This window comes from Bicyclus anynana, chromosome 21 (assembly GCF_947172395.1).
Source record: "Bicyclus anynana chromosome 21, ilBicAnyn1.1, whole genome shotgun sequence".
Classification (NCBI taxonomy): domain Eukaryota; kingdom Metazoa; phylum Arthropoda; class Insecta; order Lepidoptera; family Nymphalidae; genus Bicyclus; species Bicyclus anynana.
In genome coordinates, this window is record NC_069103.1 from 3,016,864 (window position 1) to 3,043,839 (window position 26,976).

Here is a 26,976-nt window from a genome sequence, read left to right on the forward strand (position 1 = left end):
ACTCGCTTTTACGAAGTCTTAATCTAGACCTACCTATTTCTACTATTGTTATATTACACGACATCCTACCGGAATGCTAAATCAGCGGTACGTCTTTGCCGGTAGGGTGGTAACCCACGGCCGAAGTCTACCACCAGTCAGACCTGGACCAATTAAGAAAACCTCAATCGGCTCAACCGGTGATCGAACCCAAGACCTCCGTCTTGTTCACTACACAGACCACTGAGGCCGTCAAAAATAGAGGCCGGAAAAAATGGGGCGCAAATCGAACCTAGTTCCAGTGTAGAGTCCGGCATCTTTTCCGTGGAGCTACTAAGGCTTCTAAAGGCTTCTTTCTAGTTGAATACAAATGTTATTAAATAAATAAAAATGATCGTTTTAATGAGGTATTAACTATGGTTTGTTACGCTAAAACAAATTGTATGAAAATCTCAGACCAATTATTGAAGGACCTGTATCACACTCATAGTCACGAGCAAAATTGTCTGTCAATTTCTGAGTAAAACGAGCTTATATTTGGTATATATCTTATACTAAACTAGAAGTTTTTGCCCGTTTTTTACACCATTCAACTACACAAAAACATTTTTACGGAGCTCTTCAATCGACGAATACGATTACAACTATTTAACATCGATTCTATAGAGACAGTTTTTATAATCGCATTAGATCGTTGATCATATACTTTGACAGAAAAGTAACGTCTAGCGAGGCAGGTCCTATACAATAATTGGTCTGAGATTAAAATAGATGAACCTTATTTACTTCTTGCGTTTATGTATTTTATGGTCCATATTCGTAGTTTATTCTAAATTCTATTATTAATGCCGCATCACGCCCGCTGGTGACGTCACCCCGTGATAATTGTTAATTTACCTTCAGCTTACGTAGGTAGGTAATGAATTGCGATTATAAACATACTTTTAAAAGAGGATTGCTAAACATATATCGAGAAATTTCCTATAGAGGCCTTACAGACTACTTTAGTATTTTAGTCGAGTACGAACAATTTTTGGATTTACCGCCCAAAAATTGTTCGTACTCGACTAAAATACTAAAGTAGTCCGAACTAGGCCTTACTTCTACTTGAAGAACAGTGAACAAAGTTAATTACTTAACTCTTTCATAAATAGTGCCTAATGGTTTTATTTTCCTATTGTTTTATGATATTTGTAACTGCCCGGGCCCTGGAATCACAGAATAGAATAGGTACATAACAATCCGGAACCAGACCTAAGACACAAGAAATAGTGTTGTCCGGAACTAAATATACGCACACGCCATCTATTGAAAACTACTGTATTTATGATGATATTATGCATTGTAAGGACTGTAACTTGGATGACGTAGTAACAGTGTTTTCAAGTAGATGGCGCTTTTATATAAACGATGGCTATCAAAAAATTTAAAAAAAAATGAAAAATGGATCAGGGCTTTACAAATTTTTAATTTAAAAAATTGTGATATTGGTAGCCTGGATTTTATAGATATTACTGCTTATGGTAGAAGAAAAAAGTGTGTGTCAGCTCCGACGCACGAATGGAGTTTACTCTTTCCGATCGACTGTCTAAAAAAGTGTATGTTGCCCCGCAGCATATCGCTATGTAGCCGCAGCAGCTATGTACGTCTAAAAAACCTACGCTTGAAAAGTGATAGGTGCGCAACCGAGGAGCAGCAGGCCGCGGCAGCGCACGGTGAAAGGTGCGCAGAATAGGTTGCGCTCAAAAAACGTACCGCTGTCATTCGTTCATCGAACTTTACTGCCCATATTTTTTTTGTAGGTACATATGTCTTCTGTGCCGGGGACTCCGGGCTATATGTATATTATGAAAAATCAATGCGTAAGGAGTAAACTCCAAAACAATTACAATACCAAATAACTTAATAATTTATAACATTTAATTATCTGTAGATATAGTTTTTATCGGTAATATTTTTGTTTTTTTTTGCGACTACCCGTCTAATTGGTTTAAGTATATGCTCCTTCAAGTTAAGTAACTTTGAAGATATCACTATTAGCACTGCATTTTATCCTTAGTTCTAAGATTTTGTATGTCTAAAGGTATGTTTGTTGCAATAAAGTCATTTAAATAAATAAATTTATTTATAACATTTAAGTACTTTTATTTCCGTGTTTAACCTAACTTACTATATTTTTTTATAACCTAAATAATAAATCTTAATAATATCTATTACATTTTCGAAGATATAACGTAAACAGTCGACGGTAAATTTTCTTCTAAGTAACCACTTTCTGAAGTTCTCTTGTCAGTAACCTTATTTGTATGATTACTTTCTACGTCTGCTCTTTTTTCTTCCCTTCCACTACTCCTGGAAAAGAAATTAAATCTTTATTTTTCTCATCTGTAAATACACGTACACGACATCTATCGCAAGTAAGTGAATTTGCGTTTATAAATAAAGCGGTCACTTAAACAAGTGGTTGATATCGCAGGGTGACGTAGTTCCAGAATCTTTACATAGATGGCGCTATAACATATACATAAAGACCTCTATTCTGAGTTTTATGGAAACACAATAGACAGTGGCGTAGCTTGCCTTGGAGGGGCACTGTATAAAAGTTAGTTGGGGGGCCCAATAGACAAGTGCCAAACTCCAAAAATCTCTAATTTTTTTTTTCGTGAACCACCAAGTTAAGTGAGTTTGTGGTTTAAATTTTACAAAATTTTTCCTTTTACTCTTAGAGGCCCCTGTAGCTCGGGGGCCCCGTATCATTGATACGGCTGATATGGCGATAGCTACGCCCCTGCATCTAGAGTCCTTTTCGTGAAAGAAGTCCGGCGGCTAAAACTTGGACTAAAATTAAAAAATTGATAACCTCTTACATAAATGACAATAAGACCGCCATTACCAAATGACAATGAGCGCCATTAGCACGGCGTCTGGGGGAATTTTTTCATGAAAAGGACAATAAGTGATTGTCCTTTTTACACAGAAATTACAATATTAGCAGAAAGATTGTAGGTTATGATTGTATTTACCTCGGACTAAGGCAAAGGTTGAGCACGTTTAAGACAGGCGCTTCAATAAACAGTGTGATGAGCAGGGCGGCCATTGTACCCTCGCATATGACTCCAATGCAGGACGTCAACTGAAATGATAATAGAATTACATTTAAAACTAATACAAAGTTATAAAAATATATCTATTTTTAGTAGAAGGCTTCATAAGTGGTTTATAAAAAAAATAAGAAAACCAGACCAAAATAAAACCCTAGAATGACCTTGAGTGAAGTCACGCACTTGTGAACGTTGTGCGTAGCGTTAAAGAATCCTTTGACAGTTAACAAACACTCCCCTTTACCACTCAAGTCACTCTCCCCGCCTATCCCAACTAACCCATAAAGAATTACGTAACAAGAAATGTGGACGGCTCGAACGCCACGAGCATACTGAAGCCGACCGTATGACGAGCGCCTTATATCGCAAATCATTGCCGTTAACCGATTGCTACCACTCTCTAACTCCCTACTCTTTACGGAAACAAGTCGTATTACCTAGCGTAGGCACGAGCAAACACGAGATCGAGCGATGTCGTATCAGTCTCAGACTACTGTTTCCTAAACCATTAGATTTGATGAAATTAACTTTTGTCTAATTTCTAAAGAATTGCAACAGTTGTACAGAAGTGCCACTAGGTGGCGCTGTTTCGATTCCTTAATATCTAGCGCTTACGGTTACGCGATCGTCACAGTATGAAAACATTGAAATCTTCCAGTATGCACACTGGTCCAAGTGAAATACTTTATTTTTTATCTGGCGCAGTCAATAGTGACTACAGTTTTCAACACTTCCACAAAGATGTCCTGGGTAGGATTTTTGGGCTCAAGTCAGATTAGGATTTAATGTATTCTAAACTAGCGGACCCGGTCAAGCTTCGGTTCTCCCGTTTTCCCAACATTTTCCTTCACTGCTCCTATTAATCGTAGCGTGATGAAAAGTATTTTGTTTCTATAACGAACATACAGGCAGACAGACGGACAAAAATTTTACTGATTGCATTTTTGGCATCAGAATCGATCACTAATCACCCTCTGATAGTTATTTTGGAAATACATTTCATGTACAGAATTGACCTCTTTACAGATTTATTGTATTTATTTATTGTATTGATAAGAAGTATCTTGAAAACCGCGGTAGAAAGATGAAATTTGATAGGGACGTAGTTTGTAGTTAGTAGACGTCCGCCAAGGACGTATTTTGCGACAGCGCTGGTATATGGAGATGTAAGGCGTCCGCTGCCCTAATATTAGAAGCAGAACTCACGTTATCAAAGATGTCATTGTGATGCGGATTACGAGTGACGTAAACGTTGCGCGCTATGAGCGTGGTGTGGAACAGGTACAGTCCGTACGTGAGGCGGCTCAGCGGCACCCACGGAGACCAGCTCAGGAAACCGGTGATCAGAGCTGAAGGTGAGAGATTGCATCAAAATCAAAAATCAAAATTCATTTATTTTAAGTAGGCTCAATTTACAAGCACTTTCGACACGTCAGTTGACTATTTGTAAAGATTCTACCACCGGTCCGGAAGGCAGGTTCTGCTGAGAAGATACCGGCAAGAAACTCAACAGTTGCTCTTTTGAAATGAAAAAGTCATACAGTATTATAATTTACAATTGATAACAATTACAATTTCTTATAGTTTTACTTCCTGTGTGAAGGTGGAAGCTGATCCAATGGCCTCCAAGCACCTTTGTCGTTAAGGAACTCATCAATAGTGTAGTAACCTTGACTAAGTAAATGTTTTTTAACACATTGCTTGAAGTTGTGCATTGGCAAGTCCATCACAGTCTTGGGGATCTTGTTATAGAAGAGTACACCCATCAGAACGAGTCACTGACATAGCTCAGCGTGTCGTGAAGCTATGAGCAAGGCATATAGTTCGAAGAGCCGATAGACGTTGGGTCTCAAGGTGCAAGACGACTGTTACCGGAAAGCGCAGTGTTGGCTGATTGAGGTCATAAGCTGGATGCAGGGAGCCGCTGGACGCTGGCGGCTCGAGACCGTTGGCTTGGAAGTCCATGCAAGGGCCTATGTCCAGCATTCGACGTCAATTTGTTCTTAATGCTGATGATGATTGGTTATTGACAGGGGCGAGCACTTAATACATGCATCAAAGTACTGATTATGCATACCCTAAGAGTTGTTTCTTTAGTGCTTACCTTGCTTAAAAAAAAACCTTGGCTGAGTTTGTTGTGGGCTCTTCTTGGACCAAGGAGCGTTTGGAACCCTCGTAACTGTAGTTTTAAGTTTTCGACTATTATTACCGCCATTAAATTAAATTAAATTATGACAAAATCTTGACCTTTCAAAAGTGCTTGTAAACTAAGCCTAATTGAAATAAATTAATTTTGACTTTTTTTTTTTGACTTTGCTTATTATGTGAAAATCTTTCCAGTTTTGTTAATTTTTCTTAATAGTGCATACCCTGTTCGAAAACCTTATGCACGCCACTGGTTATTAAGTATTGAATAAATATCTATAACCGATCACTTACGCACATGTCCCAAAGAGCAGCACATGACGAGCAGCGCGACACTACCCGCCCACACGGGCCGGTTGAGCGCCGCGTACACCGCGCTCTCCAACGCGTTGTAACTACGCCACAGGAATGTCGGGCCGGAGAAAGTCATCATAGTCATCATCAGGAGGCTCAAGGTAGCTCCGAGAATCGACCACTTCTGGAATTGCATTAATTGTTATTATTGTAAAGGACTAGCAGTGCCTAGGATCTAGAATTGTCAATTGTTAGGCGCTTAATCCTACTGGCAGGTTTGCCTGAAGTTTAGGAGCTAACAAAATACGGTGAGGGTGGCCAGAAAGAGTTTTTTTTTTTTAAAAAAAGAATATTCGCCAAATCTTTTTTTTTTTTAAGATGACCAATATTCCCATTTCCCTCCATCGCGGATCGAGCCACCACCCTCAGTGATGAGTACAACCGTTCTTACCGTTGAGCTACTGAGGCTATAAGCTATTGAGGGTTTTCTTGGATAAGTCCTACATAACCCGCCTTCTCGTCCCTCTCCGCTCTCAATAGTCCGAATGATAAAATATTCTCACACACGTTTCACTCCGATACTAGATCATTTTCAGACGACTCGATAGTGATCAATTATGTCGTTAAATATATAAACGCTATATGTTTAAAAAAAAAAAATTAAAATACATCTTTTAGAGCTACAAAAAATTTAAACCAATATTTTGCAATACATTTTTTCTTCCCCACTATTTATTATTTATTATTACTCCGAAACTTTTTCTATAAGCTTGGTAATGTAAGATTAATATGTATTATGTACTAATCGTATATTATTTTATATAATTTTATTATTTAATAATTACTGTTAGCGACGCAGCAAACGTATTTCCGATCGGTCCGTGAGCTCACCCTGGGGTCATGCCTGAAAATCAGCACTACAGCTCTCAACTGTAGTAACGAGCTGAGGCAGCGCCCCAGTCAGCTGAATCTCTTAATTATATTATACTAAGTACAGACAGAGGAAGTTTGTAATTTAAGTAGATATCTTTAGGTACCTTGTAAGCTCTGTTAGTATTAGTTTGTAATTTCTCCTTTTTTTTTAATTTGTTATTATTAAATAACTCACTTTTGAAATCCTCTTCAGATTTCCAGAGGCAGTTATCCGGCTAAATATGTATCCGCTGAGGAAGCCGATGAGGTAGGCGGCGTACCGCGTGTGACTCTTTATGTACGTCAGGTGGAACTGTATCGGTCCGCGAGGATTTGACACGAAACTGAAACAAAAATGTATTAGCTCTTTTTACACGCTTTATATTCACTTGTAACTATGTATGTAAGAAAATCTTGGAATCTTAATTTGACCCACTTCCTTGTTTTCGATTAGGATGAAATTTTGCACACGCTCTGGGTTCTGATGACAGTACATGACCAGCTTAGAAACGTTACGAGTTATGACTTCAAAAACTACAAAAGTCTAAAAGTTAGAAATATCACTGTCATATAAATAAAGCACGCATTTTTGTTTCTTTTGTGAGAAATCTTTACCCTTAATTTAGGCCCCCCAACAAATTTTGATAAAAGGACTTCATTTGCTTAAGCCTATACAGATACTTATTTAATTATTTTTATGATGTAGCTATAGTTTTAAATTCAAAAATAAATCAAAATTCATTTATTTCAAGTAGACTCAGTTTACAAGCACTTTTGATACGTCAGTTGACTAAGTATTTGTACCACCATCTTAGATTTATGACGTAAAGATTCTACCACTTTAAATTTATGACGTAGAATGGTTTGTACGGAACACTAGATAGGTGAGCATGACTCGTTCTATTCCGATTTTTACGTAAACATAGAAACTCAACGGGAAGAAAAAATATACCTTAATTAGATTTGCATCAAGATGAGTACTAATCCGTGTTGGTAATTAAAGTTTCATGAAGAATCAACCATCTACATTGTTACATTAATGACACCTATTAACGCGTCAAGTGATTGGATGATCGATTGTTTATCGTTCTAAATATGCAAATCTACGTATTTACAAGTGATTTACAATAATAAAAATGATTGCATAGAATTTGTTACGTCTTTTAGGATACCTCATGCTCTAAAATGTTAATTCTGTTAATTCTGTTATCGAAAGGTGTTAAAAAAACATATGCACGTATAGTGTACGTAATTTATGTTAAATACCTAGTGGAAGCATGTGACAGACATCACAGGACATCAGACCTCATTTTATGAATGCTGAAAGGAGATGTCAGTAATTGGGTCCACATTTTTAGAACGATACAGAAATGTTAATGTACTAAAAATCTTGTATATTTTACTTAATTACTCCATTAGAATCTTAGCCGAAATAATATTCGCCAACGTGCAGAAAATAAGATTTCATTATTTTCACACCGATCATAGTGATGTAGATATCCTCGTTTATACGTATTCAATGATTAACAATTTAACCCCAATAATTATTGTATACTCAGAGGCACAATAATCGGCCACTTTAATATGACGAGAGTATATGAAAGTGGCCGATAATTGTGCCTCTGAGTATAGAATATTTATTGATGTTAATTTTTTTTCATGTTAACCTCTTCCCCCTCAAAAACGATAGACAATGTAGTTGGTGAATAAAAGTTCATACGTATTTGTATTTTGTATTTTTTGACGACCTCCGTGACGCAGTGGTATGCGCGGTGGATTTACAAGACGGAGGTCCTGGGTTCAATCCCCGGGCCGATTGAGATTTTCTTAATTGGTCCAGGTCTAGCTGGTAGGAGGCTTCGACCGTGGCTAGTTACCACCCTACCGACAAAGACGTACCGCCAAGCGATTTAGCGTTCCGGTACGATGTCGTGTAGAAACCAAAAAGGGGTGTGGATTTTCATCCTCCTCCTAACAAGTTAGCCCGCTTCCATCTTAGACTGCATCATCCCTTACCATTAGGTGAGATTGTAGTCAAGGGCTAACTTGTAAAGAATATAATTGTAGCCTAGCAGACATACCTTGTTTTATAAAGGCTGAATGTTTGTAGGCTCCACAACAATCAGTTCAATAGTTTTAGCCACACACACATCTTTTTTAGTATACAGTAATGACATTATTTTTCACTATGTTGCAATAGTTGGCTTGAGAAGTCTGAGATTGGCTTTTAAATGGTCACTTACTCGTAAGTAAACATCTGTATAGCGGGTAGGGAGTTGAGGTAGTTGATCACGCCCGGGGTAGCCAATGCTGCCAATAGCACCGCCACAGCAGCAGCGCGGCCCACGCGTGGGTGGCGCCGGTACAGCCAATACAGCAATACTGTGACCACGAAGAAATGGTAGTCGCAGGGGATGTACCAGCTTATGACTAGGCACTGGAAATAAAATAAAAAATCCATATACAGTGTAAACTCCATGTACGTTTAAAATCCGTTACTCAATTAAACAAGAAATTCGCTAAAGCGTCGCCATCACATAGTTATGATTGGTTGAGCTTGCCTTCCATACAATTACAATGATACACTGTTTAAAGCATCACGCCCACTCTCAATAACGACAACAATCAATTAGGGCAACTTGAAAGTTTACACACTCACTTGTATGTATTCATATTACATTCACACTCATTTGAATGTATTCGTATTAGCTGTGACGTCACACGGGTCTCAGCCGAATATCAGCGCCGTGTATTATGCTTGTATGTGCACGGCATATGCTGAGCTGTACACCCTTTCTTTTTATTAAAGGTTACACACAGACTATGATAGTCGTTATTATAGAGTTACCTATCTACTTTGTTTACAAGACAGAGGTCCTGGGTTCGATCCCCTACTGGACCGATTGAGGTTTTCTTAATTGGTCCAGGTTTGGCTGGTGGGAGGCTTTAGCCGTGGCTAGTAACCACCCTACCGACAAAAACGTACCGCCAAGTGATTTAGCGTTCCGGTACGACGTCGTGTAGAAACCGAGAGGGGTGTGGATTTCATCCTCCTCCAAGCAAGTTATCCCGATTCCATCTTAGATTGCATCATCACTTACCATCAGGTGAGATTGTAGTCAAGGGCTTGTAAAGAATAAAAAAAAATCTAATCTAATTCAATTTTCTGCACGATTTTCTCGATTTTTCGTGCCGTAAGAATACTTTAAAAGATAAGATACATTCCTTTATTCAAGTCGGTTAAAAAAAACCAGTATTTACGTGAGGTCTTGTAGAATAACGCAATCTTAATAGGTAGATTAATTTGTGATACTAAGATATAGTTTGCGGTTATTCATTTCCGCTATGGCATAACATTGTATGGTGATTTCATAATTGCTACTATTTATATAAAATGAATACTAATGAAGTGAGATTAAATGCAGAATTATTTCTTTGTACACACTATTACAATATACGATAAGGCTTTTTAAGTGTTTTTATCAGCCGCTCTAGCCATGTATAACGATTCTCTATCTACAAATGTTAACGCTTCGAAAATTGGGTAATGTACGGGAATCAGGTATATTCGTTGGCGACCATTATTTAGAAAGTTAAATGAAAAATCGCTGAAGCGGCAGATGCTATTACTTTCAATAAATATAAAATATAGACTAAATTTACGACGTCTATTATAATTAAATCTAATCATATTTTTTCATTTATTTATTGAGATAGAAAACAATACGGTACCCAAGCTTACTTATCTTTATACTGAGTGGGAGAATTTTATTTGGTCAGCGTGCTTTTCTTTTTCATAATATAAAAGCTTTAAGTTTTAAGTTTTTACTGACCAATTAAAAATATTTTTCTTTCTTTCTTTATCTTTTATTAGATTTACAAATCATGCTCATGTACAAAAGTGATCAGAATATGGATTGTATTTCCTCATTGGTACAGTCAGATAAGATGATTTATTCAGATAAGTAGACTATGCTTTGTTCAAAAAATGACACCAGTAGCTGCGTTAAAATGATTCGTAACAAATTTTCGGCACTATGCGACGTGCTACTATAATTCGCTTTTTTTACTTTCCAAAAGGGCCCCCCTTTTAGAAAGTAAAAAAAGCGAATTATAGTAACTTTTTTTAACAAAGTATTTTATTACAGGAAATTAAACACAGTATTAGTAGGTCTTAGAATACTGTTGGTTTTTTAGTTACGATAACGATAACGGTTACATTTGGGATTTTTGTTGAGCAAAATCTTCTATTAGGTCTCAATATGTTGAAAGATATAGTCAGTCCTTCGGGGCCCCCCTGAAAATGGGGTCCCTGGGCCTGTGTGCCCTTATGGTAAAGATGGTATTGCCTGCATCTGATGGCGAAGTTCAGCGCTAACTTGTCAATCTATACTAATATAATAAAGCTGAAGAGTTTGTTTGTTTGTTTGTTTGATTGAACGCGCTAATCTCAGGAACTACTGGTCCGATTTGAAAAATTCTTTCAGTGTTAGATAGCCCATTTATCGAGGAAGGCTATAGGCTATATATTATCCCCGTATTCTTACGGGAACGGGAACCACGCGGGTGAAACCGCGCGGCGTCAGCTAGTAATATAATAAAGAATTAAAACACAACGATTGATAATGCTTACCATATTCTGGCTGTTGATGTAATTGCTGACCATGAGCAGGTTGAGCCACCAGTTCTCGCGGCACGGCTTCGTGTCCTCAGCGATGGCCCTGTTCCACAGCGGGCCGGAGCCAGTGTGGGGAAACACCGCGCAGATGTAGAATATCACCACCGCGTACGTCACGATCAGTCTGTCGAACATTCACAATAGAAACATGCCTTCATTTGTAGAGATTCCGTCCGATCATAACCTACACTAGTGTAGTGTTTGCCCACCGTCTCAAAACGCCCCTTAAGCCGCTCGAAACATTGCAAAACCGATTTCTGCGACAAATCACGAGCGCACCGTGGTTTAGCAGCATAATCAATATGCTGAGCTGGGACCCTTTTCTAGGTTATGCTACTTACCGCAGGGTATTTTCTATTCTAAGATAATTGTGATGTGTGGCATAATGGTAGCAATAAAGATATTTTCTTTCTTTCTTTCGTTCTAACGGAAAATTAAGTACCTCATATAGCGCTTGAAGAAGAGCACGAAGATATTGGGCATCCTCGCTAACTTGCCAAGAGCGGCCGCCGTGAGGAATCCGGACAGCAGGAAGAACGTGTCCACCACTATGTCTTCGTGGAGAATAAACAGTCCGGCCACTGACAGTGCGTCCTAGAATATTGTAGATTTATTGGTTATTTAAGAAATTAAATATCACGTGTCTCAAACGGTGAAGGAAAACATCGTGAGGAAACCTGCATACCAGAGAATCATCTTAATTCTCTGAAGTCTGCCAATCCGCATTGGGCCAGCGTGGTGGACTATTGGCCTAACCCCTCTCATTCTGAGAGGAGACTAGAGCTCAGCAGAGAGCCGTATATGGGTTGATGACGAATGAACGAATAAACGATTGTTTATTTTAGTCATTGGTAAGTATTTGTCTACGATCTCATATTTGACGGCCTCCGTGGCGCATTGGTATGCGCGGTGGATTTACAAGACGGAGGTCCTGGGTTCGATCCCCGGCTGGTCTGGTTGAGGTTTTCTTAATTGGTCCAGGTCTGGCTGGTGGGAGGCTTCGACCGTGGCTAGCTACCACCCTACCGACAAAGACGTACCGCCAAGCGATTTAGCGTACCGATATGATGTCGTGTAGAAACCGAAAGAAGTGTGGATTTCATCCTACTCCTAACAAGTTAGTCGTCACTCACCATCAGGTAAGATTGTAGTCAAGGGCTAACCTGTAGATGTGATGTAGAACCATGTCCCAATAACCAAACCTAGACCAATTATGAAAATTTCAATCGTCGCAGCCAGGAAAGGATCGAACCCAGGAGCTCCGCCTTCGACTAAGATTCTAATGGAGTAATCTTAAAGAATATACAAGATTTTTAGTACACATATCATTTCTGTATAGTTCTGAAAAGTTGACCCAATTTCGGACAGTCGGGAGTCATCGAATGTGTTGAAAATTTCACCATTTCACGACACTCCACCCTCAAGCTTTCTGTACCTGTTCATAAGACAGCAGCTTTTAAGGGAAGCTTTAAGTTTGCTGCTACTAAATGTTGGAACGATTTGCCACCACCAATAAAGTCTGTTAAATCTACTTATGCTTTTAAACATAAATTAAAAAAATATTTAATATCTCAGCAGAAACAGAATTTTTGATCATAAAGTTCCAATATTTAATAGAGCTAAGTAGGCAGTTTTATTTTTTATTTTTAGTTTTATTTTTTAGTTTTTAGTGTAGTGTAGTACTTGATTTTTATTATTTTTAGGCATTGTTTATTTAGTTATATTTTATATTTTTGTAGTTATATTGTTTTATGTCATTTTGTTTGCTTTTACTTATTTTATTATTTTTAATAACAGCGCAAACAACGCCTGTGATGTCACCCCTTTTAAAGGCTTCCACTGAAAACCAGCGCTGCAGCTAGCTGCAGCTTTAAGCTGAGTGGGAGACCTTTATTTGGTCAGTGCGCTTTTACTTTCACTTTTCTTGTTCTTTGTAAAATATAAAAGTTTAGTTTTAAGTTTACTGACCAAATAAAAATATTTTTCTTTCTTCTTTCTTTCTATTTTTGAGGTTATTTTTTGATGTAAGTTCGTCAAACGAAATAATAAACGGATAACGTCATTAAAGTTTAGAAGAATCAAAGGTTTACAAGCAGGCAAAGTGCGCTACATATAGATAAAATTCTCACCTCATCAACTTTGACCCCATTGCTGACGGGTCCACCATTGGTGATCCCGTACTGGTGACCAGACACCACGATACACATGGACAGAAACTTGATGCCGTACATGACGTCCGTGCCTTGGTCTGTTCTGTTCAGTAACTTGTTCGCGTTAGTTTTTAAGTCAAACGCTTTTATTATTTGGTGTTCTGGAAATAATAAGTAAGATTACTAATAGATAATAATTTATTTATTTTGCTATAATCCGCGAAAAGCCGACGAAAGCAAAATAAATAAATTATTATCTATTCATGATGAACTTCCGCAAAATAACGCCTGCTTCTATCCAAGTTCTATTCTTCTATTTAGCTGGAGGCTTCGGCCGTGGCTAGTTACACCATACCGACAAAGACGTCCCGCCAAGCAATTTAGCGTTCCGGTACGATGTCGTGTAGAAACCGAAAGGAGTGTGGATTTTCATCCTCCTCCTAACAAGTTTGTCCGCTTCCATCTTAGATTACATCATCACTTACCATCAGGTGAGATTGTATTCAAGGGCTAACTTGTAAAGAAAAAAAAATAGTAGGATTACGGACAGTAAGCAAAACGCTTATGTAAAAAAAATTTTTTATTAAAGAAATTCAACTGACTTTTGGCTGACTACCTTCTGATTACTTTGTAAACGGTGCCAAGCCAGTGTCGTATTAGTTAAAGCCGTTTCTGAGAGAACCACGGGAAAGAACTGTCTGAAAATCCTAAAACTTTATTATTTAAACGGCATGCGTTAATGCACTGTATTGGCACGGCTTTTTCGCTTTTTAGTTTAATTTTTGTCATTTTGTTGTCGGTTGATTTTTTTTGGAAAGTTTTTATTTTACTGTTTTTAGTGTGTTCTAGCATAGTGAACGAAAGTGCCACAGACGGGCAATTTCGTTATTTTAACACATAATTACTGAACCGATTTACATGAAAAATCAATCAATCAATCAAATCAACCATCCATCCCATTTATTTTTATACTTATACTTATGGAAGTATACTCTTTCAGATAACAAAAAATAATTTTCAAAATTGGTTAAGAAATGACGAAGTTATGAGGTAACAAACATTAAAAAAACATACGCGACGAATTGAGAACCTCATTCTTTTTTTGAAGTCGGTTAATAACTTAAACACGAAAATTGTTTACTAAATAAACTCTTGAATAACATTATATTTTGTGTTTTTTTATGATTTAAGTACAAATTTTTAAAACTATAACTCTAATAATTAAGGACTTTCCATACAAACTTTCAACCCCTATTTCACTCCTTCTATTTTTATTTTAGGATCAAAAAATACCCTATGTTTTGCTCCAATGTATCATTTACGATTATACCAAAATTCATCTTGACCGGTTCAGCCGTTTAGTTGTGAAACAGACAAACATACTTACTTTCGCATATTAGTACCTATAGATGACATCATATACAATAAATGTAGTTCTATGAATAATAAATATGATATTATGTACTCACATAATGGGGATGATGACTAGGTTTGAATATATTGTTTTTTATAATACATTCGGGTAAATAAGGTCAATGTTAACTAATTTATACATAAAAAGCAAAGATTGTCTGGATATTTGCAAAATAAATGAGATTATAAAATTTCAAAATCTATTAAAAATATTTTATCGTAATTAGATGAAAATCATACAGTTTTAGCTTCCTTACATTAAATGTGACATTTTTTAATATATGAACTATAAGCATAAACGCACAAATAACAAAGATATTAGTAATTTTGTTTGAACGCGCATACAAATCTAACAATATCATTACATTGCCTATGACGTCATATTTTCGAGCCATTTTGTATGGGGCGTTTCTCAGGGATCCGCGGCAGCGCCGCAAATCTGACTCTTTAAATCCCTGTAGCTCCGAAAGTAATGATCGCAGATACCCTGTTACTTTTACAAAATTGCTTTACTATTAGTATACTGTTAATTTATATACAATTTAAAAAAACTGTCATCATCCCTATTATGACAATAATAAAATATAGTGTACTTAATGTCTAAATGATACGAGTAGCTTAATGCTCGGTAATGCTTGGTGCTATTCTGTAACACATAGTTACAGAATAGCTGTATCGTACCGGAACGCCATCGTTTGGTGCTACGTCATTGTTGGTAACTAGCCACGGCCGAAACCTCCCACCAGCCAGACCTGTACCAATTAAGAAAACCTCAATCGGCCCAGCCGGGGATCGAACCCAGGACTCATGTTAATCCACCACGCATACACTGCGCCACGGAGGCCCTCAAACATATGGATGGCTGGATGTATAGACATAGTTATTGGACTAAATTATTGAATAACACTATGACTTACTGAAATTGTTTTCAGCTGATCGCTTCCACTTGTAGGTCAGAAATGTACATATCAATGTGATGACCACTGAACAAGCTGCCACAGAGCTAAAATAGAACAGACATAAGGTTTAAGGTTATTGCTATTATTGTTTAATGGCGCAGTGGTATGCGCGGTGGATATACAAGACGGAGGTCCTGGGTTCGATCCCCGGCTGGGCAGATTGAGATTTTCTTAATTTGTCCAGGTCTGGCTGGTGGGTGGCTTCGGCCGTGGCTAGTTACCACCCTACCGGCAAAGACGTACCGCTAAGCGATTTAGCGTTCCGGTACGATGCCGTGTAGAAACCGAAAGGGGTGTGGATTTTCATCCTCCTCCTAACAAGTTAGCCCGCTTCCATCTTAGACTGCATCATCACTTACCATCAGGTGAGATTGTAGTCAAGGGCTAACTAAAAAAAAAACATTACGAGTATAACTAAGAAATGGCACTTTAAAAACAATTGAAAAGAAATATCATAATTATTAGGTACTTACAATCGCTCGTATCGATCATTAATTAAGGATATTTAAAAATGAAATTGTTCTACCATACGAAAACTACAAAGAGGTTCCAGATTAATAGGAAAAAAAGAAAGTCGCCGCGCATACCACTGCGCCACGGAGGTAGTCAGAAGTATAAAAAGAGTTTCTTAGATATATGGTCGGTCGTCGTCATCAACCCATATTCGGCTCACTGCTGAGCTCGAGTCTCCTCTCAGAATGGGAGGCGAAAGGGCAATAGTCCACCACGCTGGCCCAATGCGGATTGGCAGACTTCACACACGCAGAGAATTAAGATAATTCTTCAGGCAGGTTGCCTCACGATGTTTTCCTTCACCGATTGAGACACATGATATTTAATTTCTTAAAATACACACAACTGAAAAGTTGGAGGTGCATGCCTCGGATCGGATTCGAACCCACACCCTCCGGAATCGGAGGTAGAGGTCATATCCACTAGGCTATCACGGCTCTATGGTCGGTAGCGAGCTACAACTTACATGAACGCATAGAAGAGCTCGTCGTAGCGCAGAGGCTCGTCGGCGCGCTGGCAGGAGTCACTGACGGCGATTCTGGCGCGCAGACCCACGGCACCAAGATGGCTTCGCGCCAGCATGACCCCCGCCAGCCGCTCCACAGAGCGCGGCGCGCACACCGCTGGCACGCACACACCCCATGTCAGCCGGTTTAGTGGCCTCTTTATCGGCGATTGGTACTAATAAACCAAAAAGTTAATCAGTATTACCAAATCCGCCATATCGGATTTAGTGATGTCACAATATTTTTCAAGTTAGGCCTTTCATTTGATACCCATATTGCAGAACTGCATATAAAACTTAATCCGCCCTATATAAGAAGTCTGCCATATTGGATTTAGAGAGACGTCACTATAATTTTCGAGTAACTCTCAGCACGCCATTTCATTTGATACCCATATTATAGAAGTGTATAAAAAACTCAGACATTTATAAGAAGTCTACCATATTAAATTTAAAATGAATTAATTTTTTTTCTGATATGCAAAAGAAGCAATCATTATAATGATGACTAGATTCATGACATAAAGCTGGTAAAGCAAATGCCATTAAGTGGGTCTACACGAACGATCCGCATTGGATCGACAATTCCGAGTTTCAGTCGAGTTTCTGTCACATCGCATTAAGTTACATTCTGAAATGTATAATTAAATAACTAAATAAATAACTATTACAAGTTCTCAATGTACGTTCATACCTCTAGCACATTCAGCGCCGACTCATAAGGGTCGAAAGGATCAGTGGCTTTCTTCACAGCCCGATCAGTTCTCTCTAGCACTATATCTGCCAAACAGTACTGGGAGCGCAGCTCTGGATGCTGTCTGTACCACGGAGCTCGCATGCACTCATCGAAGTTACCCAGTTGGAACCTGTTCCCGTAGAGAATACCCTCTGGCTCTGATGATATGGAGTCCCAAGCTGTGACAGAGTTTGTTTGTATTAACGTTTTATGGTACAAAGAAAAACGTGTGAAACATAATGTTTTTTTTTATTTTCTAGCTTAGAGCAGTTAATAAACAAATGTTAATAGGCTAGTTGACTCATGTCGAACGGGAATGGCCATCGGTCTATACAACATCGGCCCAGAGAATTCAGGTATACCCCCGTATAAAAGTATATGAAGATGATTATATGATGAATAAAATTTAATTGTATTTTCCTTAAGAAAAATACATTCTCGGGCAAAATGTTCGCTGGTGTACCAAAGCGGCGAAGTAACATTTGAAGCTGTTTTATTTAATTCTTCAAAAATAACAAGCTTAATAAACAAGAAAACGAACAAAAATACCAATCATAAGTCTTCAAAAAGTATCGTAAAACTCAGGCCGTATGGTCAACAATCTTAGCTTGTCCCTGTTAAAGATGATTTAAAAATGTCGTAAAAAGTAGTAGCATTTTTTATTTGATAAAGTTATGATTTCATTATTATAGTAAAATTATCATTTTTTTTGATAAATAAGTGAGCCGGGTGGTTAGGGTAGGCCTGGGCCGGTGGTGGCCAATTCCCTTTACTATAAACAATATTAATTTAGTGTATGTACTTGGAATAATGGTCCGAAATATACCAAACTTCATTTAAATACATAATAAATATTTATGTAAATTATAATGTTTTCCTTTTCTATAAGACAAAAATTTTTGGGCTAAATGAGATTGGCGAAAGTGGGAGTCACACTCTGAAGTGTCGTACACTCATACATTTGTATTGATTAAAACTATTATTTAGTAACATGCTTGTAAAAAAAATATTGAGATTTTACAGAACGGGAATCAAAAGAAAAAAGTGCATTTTATAAACAAAAAAAGTCGTTTGCAAAAACGCCTTGTCGTATTTACGAAGCAATTGTATGTCAGGGGTGGTGTTTTTCACATTTATGTATAAATAAATTAAGATGTATTTTTTGATATAATTTAACCTTCTAATTTAAGATAATATCTTTTTTCCCTGCTTTTTAAGATTGCTTACCATTAACTTTTTTCTTAGTTTAATCACGATAAACAACTATTGATAGGTTTTTATTAGGCACGCTACTTCTATCAGCTAGTCCCAAAATACATGCAATCTCGCCATTCTCCTTTGCCGCCCTAGGTGTCTCAGCCTACTTAGCCTCCTGGTCAATCCGTCACTGCTGAGAGAAATTCAAATGAATTTCTTTCAAGTTGATTTACAAGCACTTTTAAACGTCAGCTTATGTTATCTATGTAAACCCGAAAACTTAAAATTAAAGTTGCGAGGTTTGGACACGTGCCTTGATCCGAGAAGTGCCCACAACAATAACAGTCACGGTTTTTTGAAAATACAATCATTTACATAATATAATAATAATGATTTTTTGTATAAGCTTACGCCACAGAATACTTACCTAATACTTAGTACAAGCTTACGTTTAATAAAACCTTGAATTTATTAAGAGAGATGCTCGTGGTTATATGAAAAGACGCGGGCGTCCGCTATTCTTAAAATAGTAATGGATAATTTAAATAACAATTCGTATTGACTATCGAATAGTTTTCAATCGATTCAAAATTAACATATAACAATTTTACTTTTAACCAACTTTTAAAAATAAGGAGGTTGGTATGTTCGGCTGTATATGTTCAAATTCAATTTAAATTTCCTTATTTGCAAATTATAAATAAACAGACCTTGATACAAATTTTGAAGCATCAATTTGCTAAAAAAAAGCAAACAAATTTCAAAATCTCAAAACCAAATTAAAAACCATGCGTTTTTATAATTTGTTTAAATATTTTTTTTGTTTGTGAATACATTATTAGCTGCTGTACTATAAGTATTAAACTCAGTTATTGCAATATTTTCACTATAATTTTGAGAATTTACTCCGATGTTTTTAAATTTGGAGGGCGATTTCAGTCTCTACTTTCTCTCTAATTAGCCAAACTCTAATCTCAAACTAAAACTTAATTTGATGATATTGAATTTGAATTTTATCAAGAAGAAAGCTTACCCCAAACAGCCCATAACGTGAAGTTCTGCAAATTGCGCAGCATCAAGAGCGTCCTCTCCAAACATGGCTCTTCATCTGCCGTCCAATTCTGATTCTTCAACACGAACAATACATCGTCCAAATAAACACGACTTTCATTCACATCAAACGTTTTATAGACCTCGTGCTTTTTACTACTTTTAGCTTCCGCAAACTTCTCTTGATTCCCCGATGTCGTGGTTTCATCAGCGTTTTTCGTCGATTTGACGACCGACGAATTTACTACGCAAATACTCGTAATTATTACGAACACTATTATTGTATTCATGTTGATTTACTTCAAGAGTCGTTTGTTTATTGAACGGGAGCTCAATCGAGATGCCGTTTCATTATACTAAGTGGAAAAAAAATTGCATAACCGAGTCAGGCAATCTTAGGAGTCATCGGTAATTAGGTACCTATTGCATCTATTGTGTTGGATTTTTATAATCGCAATACCGTCTTCGTTGAATGAAATGGAATGGAAAATTTGTGTTTAGTATTTATTTTTATTGGTCGTGACAATTTTTGAACATTCAGAGTTAATAATGCGTGTTCCCAGGTAAGTGTATAGTCTACGGTAAGTAGGCAGTAGCTATTCAAGATGATTCTTTCACCATTAGGTATTTTTTTATTTATTAATTATTTTATTATTTGATGATATTATTCATTTTATTTTTATTTTAAATATTTATTTTATTTTACATTTCCAGGCAAACCGCCACGAGGTAGATCTCCAACCCGAAGCCCGCACCTTTTACAGTGCCGTCCATATGGCCAGCGACCGTACTCAATGGAGGAGCATTATATACCCTAAAGATGACTCGCCAAGGTGGTCACGATCCTCAGTCATGAGGGACCGACTAGAGAGAGAGAGATTTCATTTTATTTAATAATAATTGGTACATTTAATAATTTAATTATTACCTTTTTTTTGGTACCTTAATAATTAATATTTGTCATTGAAAATAATTTTTAAACATACCTTCACAAGTTTAAATTAAAGTTAAAGTTTAAGTATTTAATCTATTGTTATTGTTATATTTGTAATTAAACTATACATGTAATTTTTATGAAATTAAAAAATTGCTTTACTTTTTGTCTTTACTATTACACATATAATTAGGTATATCCTACTAATGTTATAAACGCGAAAGTTTGTATGGGTGTCTGGATGTCTGTTACTCTTTAACGCCGCTACTACTGAAGCGGTTTGGCTGAAATTTGGAATGGAAATAGATTTTACTCTGGATTAACACATAGAAAAAAAAATTATAGTCTAATAGATTAAAAAAAATAAAAGTCTAAACAGAACTCAAAATACCAATTTTTTATTTTAGTTTCATTTTAAAATATTTTAAATAAGGTGAAAATATTATAGGGCTCTATAAACGAACATCAATATTTTGTTATAGATCAGTTGTAAGAAACAAAAATCAGTTATGATCAGAGTTTGATGCAGACAAAATCGCGGTTATCTTATAGTCATTTGAATCAAGATTTACGAGTATCGTCATTTTTTCTAATCAATGACAATGTCTGCTCCTCGTGTAGCTGATCAATTTCGTAACTATTTACAATGTCATGTAATGATTTGCGTCCGTACTTCTATTTACTTCCTTCCTTTATAACATGGTACCCAAGCAGAGTAGGGTAGTTCAATAAAATAAAATTTAATATTTGCCTAATAGTTAGCCTGTAAATGGGGTGTACGATGTAGTATATTATTTTTTAATGCATGTTATGTTAAATTAGTCATAAGTTTTTTGTATACCTACAACATTGGCTTCCTAATGAATAAATAAAAAAAAACACTGCTGAGCTTGAGTCTCGTCTCATAATGAGAGTTCTTTAGTAGATCAGTTATTTAGTCGACTAATATGTCAAAATGAAAGCTTAATTAATATTTAATTTAACTGTATTAGGTTGTTTTTGGTCAAGTTCATGGTTTATTAGACTTTGTATGAAAAATGTGCCTGCCCGCAAATTAACTAGGTATTATTTGCATTGTTTCACTGTGAACATTATCTATCGTCTATTTCTTATCACTAATAAATAACAAATGAGGGTATACCGTGTAATAGCCGTGATAGCCCAGTGGATATAACCCCTGCCTTCGATTCCGGAGGGTTCGAATCCGGTCCGGGGCATGCACCTACAACTTTTCAGTTGTGTGCATTTTAAGAAATTAAATATCACATGTCTCAAACGGTGAAGGAGAAACATCGTGAGGAAACTTGCATACCAGAGAATTTTCTTAATTCTCTGCGTGTGTGAAGTCTGCCAATCCGCATTGGGCCAGCGTGGTGGACTAAGGCTTAATCCCTCTCATTCTGAGAGGAGACTCGAGCTCAGCAGTGAGCTGAATATGGGTTGATAATGATGAGAGTATATTTATATTTCTAATGCCGAATCTTAGACCATAGTATCTTGACATACAGTAAGACGATGTAATCTTACGGATCACTTTTACTTTTTAGGTAATCATCAAAATCGTAGTCTACTTGATTTTTAAATAATGCACAACATTTTCATTTAATATCATTTATTGAGTTAATAAGACAATCATTTTCTAATAATTTAAACATATATCTACATTTAAACATATTTGTTTTGCAACACTATAACACCTACTCACTACTTACATAAAATAGTGCATTTTAATTAACTAAGTACCTTACCCTTAATAATTAATTAGTGTGAAATATTAAAAATAATAATTAAACTCTAAAATGACAAATCTTATCTTAAGTTACAATAATTTTTTTATTAAAATGGATGTAAAAAAATGTCTACATTCTAATAAAACCTTGTGGCGTATAAATAGTAAGACAATTTAGGTTATATAAAAAATATTTTTTGTGAAAATAATGAATTCATAAAGTAAAATAATGTCGGAGTGATTATCGTGTTATTAGGTAAAGGTTAATTCTGTTTATAGTGAGGTATATATAACGAAATCCTAATACAAAATTAAGTAATTACCAAAAAAAATATTTGGCTAAATTGTTGAATAAGATAATTTTTTTATATTTAAAAAAAATATTTAAATAATATGTTAAAGTTGACTTATTAACTGATGGCAAAAAACTTTTTTACTCGTAGATGCAATAGAAAATTATTCTCTTAAAGAGAATAGTGCAAAAGGCTACTTTTTTAATATTTACAGGTAATTTACTTAAAAAATCTTAAAATAACTTTTATGATTAAAAAAATTGTTAAAAATATTTACATAAGTAAATTAAAAATAGAATGCATTTATTATATTTATTTTTGTCTTAAATTATAATTCAAACTAATTAAAAATTGGAAAAGCCAATATAAATGTGCAACAAAATATTTTGCAAGCTAATAAGAAAAAAATCTGTGAAAAAAATATTATTACAAAAAAATATAAAAAAAACTCTAAAAATAAATACAATCTACTAGCGCCACTCTATTATATGTACAAATCTTTGGAACGCGTTACGAAGAACACACTGACTAGATTTCCACTCGACTTTTTTATTAAATACTATATTTTTAAATAGAAATACTTTGTATTTTTAATATTTTTAAATAAATTCATCCAATATTTACAAGATCCAATAAGACTGATATGTTATAAGATTAAAAATATTGTTAAAATAGTTAATTCTAAGTTTATCTAAAACATTTCTTGGCATATTATTGTATTAGGTACTTGGATAATTTTACCATAGGTACTGAGGAACCTATTTGTAATTTACCCGAATTGTATTTGCAGAAGATTTTTATTTTTGATATGGTTATAAACGGAACGGTTACGGGAACGTAATAAATAGATCTAATTTTAAGAAGTTGTTTTGAAAAATATTTTTTCAGTTGTATTTAGTAAGAAAACTTGGACACTGGTACCAGTTACGGCAATACAACAATAATTTTACATTTCAAAATAATAAAATTATATGATGACTAAATAAGACTAGAATAAAGTGATAAGACTAGAATAGTTAAAAAGATTTTACAAATTTTTCTTTTTGTTTTATTTGGTGACTCTGACTAGAAATTTATTTTTTATATTATTATTGACTAGATATTAATTTGGTAATAAATAAAAATCCTTAAATAATATTTTATGCATGACTAGTTTACAACTGAGATGAGATCGAGTTAAATGTAGAGATTAATAAGACTAGAATAAACACTATAACGACTAGAATAAAAATCATATTTCAATTATTTGAATTTCTGTAAATTAATTACTTGACTAGATTAGTTGAAATATTTATATTATACTAGGTTTTTTTTAAATTTTTTTGTTTTATTTGGTGACTCTGATTAGAATTTTTTTTTTATTTTATTTATGGACTAGATATTATTTTGGTATAATATTAAATAAAAATTCGTAAATAATATTTTATGCATGACTAGTTTAGAACTGAGATGAGATCGGGTTAAATGTATAGATTGAGTTAAAATTATTAAAAAATAAATTTTGTTGTTTTTGAACTATTATCATAAAATGTGTCTTATAAATAAAAATGACTAGACAATAAAAATGACTACAAATATTGACTAGACACTGTGTATATCATTTTTTTTTTTAAAAATAAAGACTAGAAATGGACTAGAGATACTCGTGTAAAGATGGAGATCATCAAGATAATTTTGTAAAAGTAGACGTATTTTAAATTAAATAAAAAATATAAGGAAAATATTCTTTTAAAATATAAATGACTAATAAATCTGACTAGATTTTGTCTAATAAAAAGATGACAATTTATTTTATTATATTTTAAATACTTTTAATATCGATTTAAATTTTAAAATGACTAGAATACAAAAACTAATTTTACTTAATTTTATACTGGTTAATTTTGGTTTTTGCCGTGATAATTGCTGTATTGCCAATTACTGGTATTATAAGTTTTGGTTATGTGTATCTGTTTGTCAATCCTACAGACTTTTGTACTGATTTTGGATGCGGATTAATTTCAAAGAAATCTAATTTTGGTTCTCAATTATTTACGATATTAACGGATTTTTCTAATTACGTTAAAGCTAATTTCCGACACAGAAATAATTATTTTAGCGAACTTTTGACTGTTGAGGGTTTTCAAAATATCTGATTTAACTTATAAAATGCTATTGTTTTATTAGCATTCTAAAGCTATTGTTGTTGAAGACCATAACCATGATGGTGAAGCTATTTGTAGCTCGTAATTGTGACCTACCTCTACTAGAAAGCTGCTATGCGGTGATGAAAGAATTATGAGATGGCCAGCAAAGCATCTAAAAATATGCTCTACAATCGATCGCTTACGTTAACCGTTCACGACATTCGAATTTAAATTAATCAAGTCTTTGATAACGTGACTTCTTTTTATCCGCCATGTTAATCAAACAAAGAAAAGAGGTAATAATTCGTGATGCATCACGATATAATACCTCTGATGTATCTCATACAATACAACACATCGCAATAAATAATGCACCAAACATATTTCGCAAAAATCTGAATAATCAAAATGCACTTGTGCTGTTTGTTCGTTTAAAGTTTCCGCAAATAACCTCAAAATTATTAGGATATGCAAAACATGCATTGTTTTTCCATAATATATAAAAATTAAGACAATTAGAGTTTTTAGGATGTTAAAGATTCACAATGTAATAAACACGAGGGAAGAAGTTAAAAAGTAATCAATAGTTAAATTAAAGTAAGAGTTTCATAGGCTTCGAAGTTAAATTAAGGTGTCAATCCTTACGGAAGCGGTAAAAATTAATGAGATGGCTCGTTCGGTGCATCTAAAAATATTATGTCGGACGGTCGATCGATTGAGTGACCTACGTCTTTCTACATGCGATCGAAATGCAATTTGCTAAGAAAATTTACTTTACTGAACTAGGTTTGTCTATAGATTGCGTCTTCATTAATGTAGATAGTTTAGAATACAGATATTCAATATTAAACTGTTAAATACAGCAAACTTTTAATACCCATGAAAGATTTTCTAATAATAAAATATTTTTGGACTTGGGCGCTCAAATGTCCCGCAGCGGGGGGGTTAATTTTTTTTTAAGTTTTTAATATGTATTAATAACATTGTTAAAAAATATAAAAAATACGAGTATTCAATGAAGAATAAGAAAGAGAGACCATAAGTACGGAAAGACAATCACGTTCGGAAAAGACAATCCATAAGACAATCAAATCACTTTCCAATTACGATAAAAAATACTAAAATCATCAATGTAGTTAAATTGTGTTGAGAGACTTTCAAAAAAGAGAGACTACGAACGAACAGATTTTTTTAAGTTGTCTAAACAGTGAGTATCTATTTACATATAATATGCCAAAAATGTTCATGTTTATCGCAAGCTGCTACAAACCGTATTTATCCACTTATAAATATTTCATATATATATCTACTGCATGCAAATCTTTTTGCTGATCTAATTCGCACTTTTGCTGCTCATGTGGCCGTGTACGACTAATTTGGGTTAACTTTAATTAATTGAATTTTTATACAGGAAAATTATTTTGTTGATTCGAAATTATGCGTCTATTATTATGTTATCTTGGTAAAAAATTAAAATAAATGATTGATCTATTAATGATGAAACTGTCCGATACAGAAATATCTAAAAAAAAATTGCACAAGAAAAAGTATCTGTTCGTAATTTTTTTGTAAAATAAAATTATTTATTTTGATAAATAAATCAAATCTTTCAGCGCTACTAGCAAAGAAAATAAAATATTCCTTAATTTGAATTTATTAAATTCTATTAATAATTAAGTTTGACGTTGTACATAAAATAACTAGCAATTCTCCACGACTTTGTCTGTGCAGTTTTTTTTAAATATACCGATTTCCATTTTAATTTTTTTTTTTACATGAAGAAATTAGTTGAATGAAGTTCAAATACAACCAATTTATTCAAGCCTTTTCTATTCTAGGAGCGCCTGTAATAAAATATATACAATCATATTACTACAATATTTTATATACCTACTTTAATAAATCATATATCTATCTAATCTCTAACACTACGAAAGATGTTTGACATCTACGTATTTTTTTTTTACTTTTTACATATTTTGGAATGTTGCTGTAGGAGATCCTTTTATTTACAACTACCTTCACTACTTAGTTAAATAATAATTAAATAAAGTTTTACTTAAATTAAATTATATCAAATAAATATTTATATACATTACTACGTGTCTACTGAATGCCAAAGTTATTTTATTAGATGATCTATCCTTATATGAAGTATATATATATCTTTTTTTAAATTTCAACGAACCATTTCACCGCGGCCGGCTAATTGCCTCAACTGACAGAAGGGCTGGCTCATTTTTTGCGCATAGGATCAGCCTG

The 26,976-nt window shown here is 34.8% G+C and overlaps 1 protein-coding gene across 2 annotated transcripts; it reads right to left on the reverse strand.

Annotated features, from left to right (window-relative positions):
* Window positions 1-2,117: 2,117 nt before the first annotated feature.
* LOC112047221 (nose resistant to fluoxetine protein 6-like) lies at window positions 2,118-19,972 on the reverse strand. Of its 2 annotated transcripts, XM_024084250.2 has the most exons (13): window positions 19,616-19,972; window positions 17,344-17,564; window positions 16,611-16,825; window positions 15,590-15,675; window positions 13,239-13,420; window positions 11,552-11,703; window positions 11,065-11,233; window positions 8,675-8,868; window positions 6,628-6,775; window positions 5,520-5,703; window positions 4,287-4,429; window positions 3,003-3,112; window positions 2,118-2,331 (listed from the first exon to the last, which is right to left on the reverse strand). In XM_024084250.2, the coding sequence occupies exons 1-13, from the start codon at window positions 19,920-19,922 to the stop codon at window positions 2,193-2,195; spliced, it is 2,250 nt and encodes a 749-aa protein (XP_023940018.2). In that variant the 5' UTR covers window positions 19,923-19,972; the 3' UTR covers window positions 2,118-2,192. The 2 variants fall into 2 exon arrangements, with proteins under 2 accessions (XP_023940018.2, XP_023940019.2); XM_024084251.2 differs by lacking the exons at window positions 2,118-2,331; window positions 3,003-3,112 and having other exon boundaries at window positions 4,310-4,429; window positions 5,524-5,703.
* Window positions 19,973-26,976: the final 7,004 nt, after the last annotated feature.

Coding starts and splice junctions, on each gene's coding strand:
- LOC112047221 (XM_024084250.2), bottom strand. CDS start 19,922: ATGAATACAATAATAGTGTTCGTAATAATTACGAGTATTTGCGTAGTA. Junction 16,826..17,343: donor CGGCGCTGAATGTGCTAGAG/GTATGAACGTAC, acceptor TTGGTTTATTAG/TACCAATCGCCGATAAAGAG. Junction 13,421..15,589: donor ATCAGCTGAAAACAATTTCA/GTAAGTCATAGT, acceptor TATTATTTCCAG/AACACCAAATAATAAAAGCG.